This window comes from Pundamilia nyererei, unplaced genomic scaffold (genome assembly GCF_000239375.1).
Source record: "Pundamilia nyererei isolate P.nyererei 1_Seehausen unplaced genomic scaffold, PunNye1.0 scaffold00090, whole genome shotgun sequence".
NCBI lineage: Eukaryota > Metazoa > Chordata > Actinopteri > Cichliformes > Cichlidae > Pundamilia > Pundamilia nyererei.
This window is the reverse complement of record NW_005187491.1, coordinates 1,728,511-1,735,709: the sequence shown is the minus strand read 5'-3', so window position 1 is coordinate 1,735,709 and position 7,199 is coordinate 1,728,511. Positions and strand designations below refer to the sequence as shown.

The window sequence follows — 7,199 nt, the reverse complement described above, 5'->3', positions numbered from 1 at the left end:
GACATTCATATTTCCCAGATGATGTATTTTTGTCGCTCTTAGATTAACAAACAATCAAACAAACAAGCAAGGTTTTGTGAGGTTTCCATTGTGGCTGGTCTAATTCCCTTTAAGTGTCAGCAGCTGATGTCACTACCTGCAGGTTAGCATTATTTACTCACTCAAAACTGCTGCAGGATTTTTGATGGCATTGTCCCATTACACCTGTAAACTACATAGGCAGACAAATTGATGGAACAAAGCAAACATTGTCCGAAAGGCATGAATCCTAGTTACTTTTTGTATTGCAATTTGTATTTTATTTCATGACTTTATAGATTTAGAGAAACTGGAAACATGGGTGGAAAAGTGGAGCCTATGACATTCAAATAATGTTCCCCATCTGAGAACTGAACCGTTGAAGTTGTATCCAACTGCAAATGTATTTTCTTAATTTTCTGCTGTGCATCATTGAAACTAAAATTATTTCAGGTCCTCAGTTATTAACTTACCATGAGATCCTGTCTTCTAACTGTGTACTCTAAACAAATATTTAAATATTTAAACTCAAACAAATACTCGAGACTAAACAATTTAATTGCATACTTTTGATTTCATGTCAAATTATCATGTAATTGGCCAAACTATTTACTATGCATCCCTAATAAAATACTATAAATCAGATGTATCCAGTCTGCTTTAAAGAGAACAAACACAATTTGCAAACATGTTCAACAGGAGAATAATTAGTTGTTAATATTTTTGTGCATTACCTCTCTTACTTTACTCCTACATTTGCGTATTAATAACCAGTCTATTTCTGCACTGTAAGGTGACCATCAATTTGGAGCTCCACCTCAACAAGAACGTCAAGCTGAAACCTTCCAAAGGACCTGTTGCACACTATGACGTTTACCTCTACAGGATGCCCAACACCAAACCACACATCACCAACGGGCCAAGTCCCAGGACTGTTAATGGCCCCAGCAAAGCTAAAGGTCGAGTTTTAAAGTGGGCGGATGCCCTGTACCCAGCTTCTTCTCCTTGTTCTATCTGTAACCCCATCAGTACTCCCTCTCTGCCAGCCTCCATCACCAATGAGCAACAAGGGTACAGGACTTGGATACTTAACCCGTACAACCCCTGATGACCTGTTCCTTGTACATTTCACTGTCATCTTGAAAAAGGTTCTGTGAATGTGCATTTTACTTGTTTTTGGAGTTAATGAAAATCTTTCATTCAGGGAAATTGAAATTCACAAAATAGTGTTTGCTGATCTGCTTCCAAGGTTTGATCAGATTGGATTATTATAACGCAGGGGAGGGCGACAAACTCTGGAGTTCCAAGAATTATAAACTGTCCTCAGCTGAGAAAAGCTAAATGCACGATGTCTTCTGGAAGGGGGAAAGAGCATTTGGATATGTATTAGATTATATGCAGTGACATGAATGCAAACATCAAACAGTGAATAAAATATAGTAATAATATTTGGGAATTTATTTCAGATATGTTTACATTGTTTTAAATATTTATATATTTAAATATTTATATTAAAGTAATTACAGAAGCACAAAAAAACATTAATAAAACTTTTTTTAAGTCTCTTTATACTTTAAAGTTTACAGCTACACTGCATTGTGCTATTTACTGTTTTTCTTGGGAACACTTCAGGGACGATGGGAATCAGACCAGTGACCTTCTGATGGTCTCAATCCACAAAGGCTGCCGACAACCTTCACAGAGGCAGAAACTTGTATTTATTTATTTATTTATTTATTTGTATTTGTGTCAGTCCTCAAACAGTTACGCCAGACCAAATGGTCATTTCACCAAACAAGTCAATAAAAACTTACTGGATTTCTTTGTATTACTCTTCTCACTTGATGACTAATTACTGGACTAAATATATATATTTTTTTATATCTTGCTGATTATTTAAGTGGTTAAGATTTTCGAGCTGGTGTGTCCAGAGAACTGGTGGAAATGAATATAAAACACTGAAAAGAGCTTTGTTTAAACTGCTAAACTGTTAAGTGTTAAAGTACACAATCTTTATCACTTATTTCAAAACTACACGAATGAATACTTGACTTAAAAATAAATAATATCCACATGTATTGTTAAAGGCACGCCGTTAGGAAGCCATCACTTATTATCCATGTAAGTTTTTGAAGCCTTCTTAGCATCTTAAGCTGGATGTTTTGTTTCTCTGCCCGCAGCTTTACTGTTTCGGTCGTCTCGCTGCTCTCATTACATCATGTTTGGCCGCAGCAGGCAGCTGTTCCCAAAGAGAAAAACTCAGCTGAACCAATTTCAAAAGTAGCAGACAGGCAAACCCATTTAACCCCTAGCTGGTGAATAACTCAGGGCATCTGCAGCTGAAATAGAGACAAATGAAAAGAAAAACTGAACCCTTGAATCACTTCGATGAAGTTATCCGGGAGGTTTATTTTTCTGCAGTGTTTTGTTGCCAAGGCTCACATCGCTGCAAACCAATACAAAATTTGTTCTCAGTGATCACCTTCATCCTATCATTAAATCAATGCTTCTATCCTGAAGGACGCAGTCTGCCACCATCCTCAGGGCACAAGGGGTCACTGAATGGTGAAAATTATGTGGCTCATGGTGTCGACTTTACAGTCACCAGATGTCAACTAAGCTGAACATCTATGGGATGTTTGGAAATTCCATGTCAGACAGTGTTGTTCACCACCACTATCAAAACACCAAATCAGGGAATACATCATGAAAAAATTGTGTTCATCCCTCCAGTGGAGATCTTTGACTTTAAAGCTCAGTGTTCATGTGGACTGAAGCAATTTTTCTTTACTGTTTTTGCCTTTTCTTTATTTCAAGTTAGTGAAAACCAAAGAAACTTTAGATATTCATCCTCTGGACACAACATGCGCCTGTATTTCTACTGGATATGTAAGTTTGATCTAAAATACCTTCAGGCAGTCAGGAAAGAAATTAGTGGAAATAAAAAGAAAAGAAGTAATTGAATAAATTCAGCAAATCAGAATCAGGCAGCTAATGAGCTGTCTGCTTTTGCCGGTAATTTTACAGGCACTGTGATAATGTCATCATGTGCAGTTTCATTGCATTTACTGTAGTGATCTCTTTGGTGTTGAGTTGTGTGAGAGTTACACAGTGCCACCTGCTGATTGGAAAAATGTCTGGTGGCTTTAGTTCTGTTTCCCAGTTTAACTAGACCGAGCTGGTTGCTTGAATCGTGAATGTAAGATGGATGACTTGATATACACACACACATTATGTAATCAGGCTTTCTGCATTTCAACACAAACCGTTCCTTAAATTTGGATGGCAACAACATCAAATATAGCAACAAAACTGTATGTTTCACAAAGACTTATCAGCTGACTGATGTCAAAATTTTTGGAAACCTCCAGTGTGATGAGAATTGTTGAGGCAGAACAACCCAAAGGTTAATGAGTATTCCCTCAGAAGGGCTTCACCATGAATAGAATCTGTCATTAAGTTTAAACAGAGCAAGGCATAAAATAAAAATGATGAAGAAGGATGTGCTGAGTGATGAATGTGCAGAGATTAAATCTTCAGATCTTTAATTGATTAATAATAAGCCAATACTGATTGACATTCAAGTGGCAAAAGAGATGCAAAATGACAGTTTTAAAAATGCATAGCATGAAATATTTAATTGCAGTTTTTCATTTCACTTTTGTGGGCTGCTAGATATAGATTTCATATCACTGTTGGAACTTATTTAAATGCTAGATGTAAAGAAAAATGTCAGAGGAAAAAATGTGTCTCTGGAGATGAAGACTGGAGTGTGCAGGTGCATCTCTGAGGTGAAATTGGTTACTATTACCATGGAATAATAATAATAATAATAATAATAATAATAATAATAATAATAATAATAATAATAATAATACTTTAACATATATTCCTGTATATAACTGTTTTTGTGAAATACTCGGGATGCGTCTACCACCACGTCTATTACCACAGTACCACCAGCATGTGGGGCTGCTTGCACACGACATTAAGACGGCAACGCCGAAGAAGTTGCCATGTGCTTACGAAGATTGTCTATGAAGACGATGCGCACTCGCTACCACGCTTTCCTGTTTGCTAGCCCGTAGTGGAATTTATTTTTAGTATGATCGTAAGCCAAATATTAAGATTTGCCTTAATATTTGTCTTTATTATAGCTTGAGTGTAATGTGCCAAAATAAAAAAAATTGTGAAAATGATCGAAAAGATTGTCACGGATAAAGGGTCGGAGTGAGACCTCTTCTTTGGTTTATATTTCCAGGCGTTAACAACAAGCAGAAAGCAGAGACTGTGAAGAAAAGCTTTCTAATCTTTGATTTGTTAAAAATAGAATCGTAAGCCTTTAATTTTATCCCATATATGTACAAAACAGACATGTCGGTTAATTTCTGTTAAAATCTCCTGGTGTGTGTCACTTTGAAACCGTTTAGCTTGTATTATTTACAGTTAGCTTAGCTTCCAAGGTTAGCTATGTTTACAGAGCTCAACAGCATCCTGAACGCCACTCCAGACAGCTTCACTCAGGTAAGGAATGCAGTATTTTCAGTCTCACTTTGAACACTACTTTACTTGTAGTCGTGTATTTGTAACGAGCTTAAGTGCACTGCAAGTTATCCAGCGTCATTAAGTGCCACAATGCCCATCCTACAGGGGGAATTTATTTTAGTGTCTGACAGACAGAGTGATGCCTCTTTCCTCATTCACCACTTCCTGTCTTTCTACCTGCGAGGTGAGGTGTAACTTGCCACAGTATTGTCATTTTCTATCTGTCTGTTTAACAGCTAATGTGTTTAATCTGTTTTTTTGTTTGTTTGTTTTTTTGGTTGTAGCGCGATGCAAAGTGTGCTTTCTGGGTCTGGTGCAGTCCTTCAGTCACTACAGTGCAATCAGTCAAAGACTGGTGAGTGTTAACTAACATTTTCTGCAAGAAAACATCAAAACCACTGGCATGAAGGGCAATTTCCATCCTTCCCCAGTGAGCCACTGTCATTAAAGACATGATATCTTATTCAAGATCTAAATCTATTTAAACAAGGATCAGCAGCAGAATTAAAACGCTTTATTAGTGACACAACAGGAGTCAAATATTTTTTTAAAAACCTCTTTTTTGCGTGAAATGTGTGTTCTCAGGGTGTAAGTTTAACACAGGCAAGGGAAAGGGGTCAGCTGATTTTCCTAGAGGGCCTTAAGGAGTCGCTATCTATTTTGATTCCTCAAGAAACCACAACAGAAAGTCAAGCCATGGACTTCCTCAGGTATAACCGCTGTTCTTACTCATTATAACTTTCATTGCATAATTGTCACGTATTTAAAAAAAATAACATGTTAACAAAACAAAAAAAAACCTCAACTGACTTTAGGACTAGTCAGACAGCATCACCTCCTTTGTCCCCAGAGATCCTACCGTTGGCCTGCAGAGGCTGTATGAGTTTGTGCGGTCCAGTGTGAGCAGTGATGGTGGTGGGGAGGAAGGGGTGGAAGAGTGGGGTCCTCCCGTTTTGCTGGTGGATGACGTCAGTGTGCTTTTGAGTCTGGGGGTCAGCGCTGGAGCCGCGCTGGACTTCAGCCACTACTGCAGAGCCACAGTCTGCTCTCAGCTACAGGTTAGACCAAAATGCCCTTTCATTAAAAGTCCTCTCCTCAAATTAAACTCAGTGGATTCTACAAATACTCTTATAAACATGTCTGCACTGCAGGGGAACATAGTGATGCTGGTACGCTGTCATGGAGAAGAAGCGGAGGATGATGGAAGTGATGAGGGATCAGAGTGGCTCCTCAAGGGCCTGACCCACCAGTGCAGCCTCACTCTTCATGTACAGGGTCTCCCAACTGGCTACTGCAGGGACATACACGGTCAGGTATGTGTGTATGTGGATGCAAATTTTCTAATTCAGACTGAACACATCAGAGACACAGATCTGCTCATTATCCAGGTGTTTAGATTCAGTTAACAAGTCAAAATCGATTTGAGCTTTCTATGTTATAGAGTTACAAATATTTGAACAGAAAGAGGGTAAAATGATTGTTTTTGGTAACTGTGATTAACATTTTTGTAATTAAGAACATTATTACTGATTAATTTTCTGTTGATTGATTACTTTATTAATCTCATTTCAGCTGTACTTGACAAAATCCATCTAGTGTCTATTTCTTGTCCTTAAACAGTATCAAATTTAGCACAAGGTGCACTGTTGTTTTTCCAGGTGGAGGTTTGTTGGAGGAGGAGACGAGGCGATGGGCAGCACACACAGAAGAAGCTTTTTCAGTACAAGGTCCACGATAAAGGAGCCTCCTTCTTTGCTCCTGGGACATCCAGCGCCGTTCTCTAGTTATACCCTTAGACACACATTTAGTCTCTTTTACGTGACAACAGACCAACCACTGTTATGTTTTCATGTTGCGCAAATAGCAAATGCTGCCAAAGTGGTTGGTGAATTGGCCATGGCTGGTCACTGCTGTCAGCAAACAGTGTCTGGATCCCAAACCTTGTGATGGAAGGACATTGTGATCCAATTCCAGACCTCTGAATCTCCAGAGGATAGAGTTATTATCATGCTGACTTGTGATGTTGTCATTATTTGGTCGATTTCAGTGGACGACTCAACAAAATACTCAGAATGCAGGATTGCTGGTGGTTTGAAAGAATCTTGTTAATGAATAAAAGTATTATTCAAAGAACAGTTTTGTGGAGCCGTGTTGCCAATGAATGTTAATATAATAAAATCGAATTCATTTTTTCTTATTTAAATGCACACATTTTACAACAACAGTTGTCTCAGGGTACATTACATTGTAAGAAAAACACACAAGTAAAATATGTTTGGAGAGAAACCAAGCCTACCTCATGAGTAAGCACTTAAAAACAGAAAACTCAAATTTTACTGGAAAAAAATCCTCTGGCAGAAACATACCTACCTAGGGAGGTAATCCACCTCTGAAGGCAGACACCTGGAGATAGGTACAGGTGGGAATAGTTAACAATGATTAAAGCCCAAATGAGCCCAAAGAGTAAGTAGAAACAATCTTAATTCAATCTAATAGTGGTACTTGAATGCCTGGAGTATCCTCAGTGGTCACCTAAGTAGAGAGGGTGTCACTTGAACCCAAAATGGAAAGCTCTCCATCACATCCTAATTTTTAAAACTTGTAGTTGTGAGGAAAAGTGGTCTGTTGGGATAGTA

At 38.2% G+C, this 7,199-nt stretch overlaps 1 protein-coding gene across 1 annotated transcript; it reads left to right on the top strand.

The window, feature by feature from the left end:
- Positions 1–4,272: 4,272 nt before the first annotated feature.
- elp6 (elongator acetyltransferase complex subunit 6) lies at positions 4,273–6,696 on the top strand. The gene is made up of 7 exons (XM_005739229.1): positions 4,273–4,542; positions 4,669–4,747; positions 4,848–4,918; positions 5,149–5,273; positions 5,414–5,621; positions 5,715–5,876; positions 6,222–6,696. The coding sequence occupies exons 1-7, from the start codon at positions 4,489–4,491 to the stop codon at positions 6,345–6,347; spliced, it is 825 nt and encodes a 274-aa protein (XP_005739286.1). The 5' UTR covers positions 4,273–4,488; the 3' UTR covers positions 6,348–6,696.
- The last annotated feature ends 503 nt before the right edge of the window (positions 6,697–7,199 follow it).

Bases quoted from the DNA above. Each gene is read 5' to 3' on its own strand.
- elp6 (XM_005739229.1), top strand. From the start codon at position 4,489: ATGTTTACAGAGCTCAACAGCATCCTGAACGCCACTCCAGACAGCTTC. The intron at 4,919-5,148 runs GTGAGTGTTAAC...GTGTGTTCTCAG, and splicing joins GTGCAATCAGTCAAAGACTG to GGTGTAAGTTTAACACAGGC. The intron at 5,877-6,221 runs GTATGTGTGTAT...TTGTTTTTCCAG, and splicing joins GCAGGGACATACACGGTCAG to GTGGAGGTTTGTTGGAGGAG.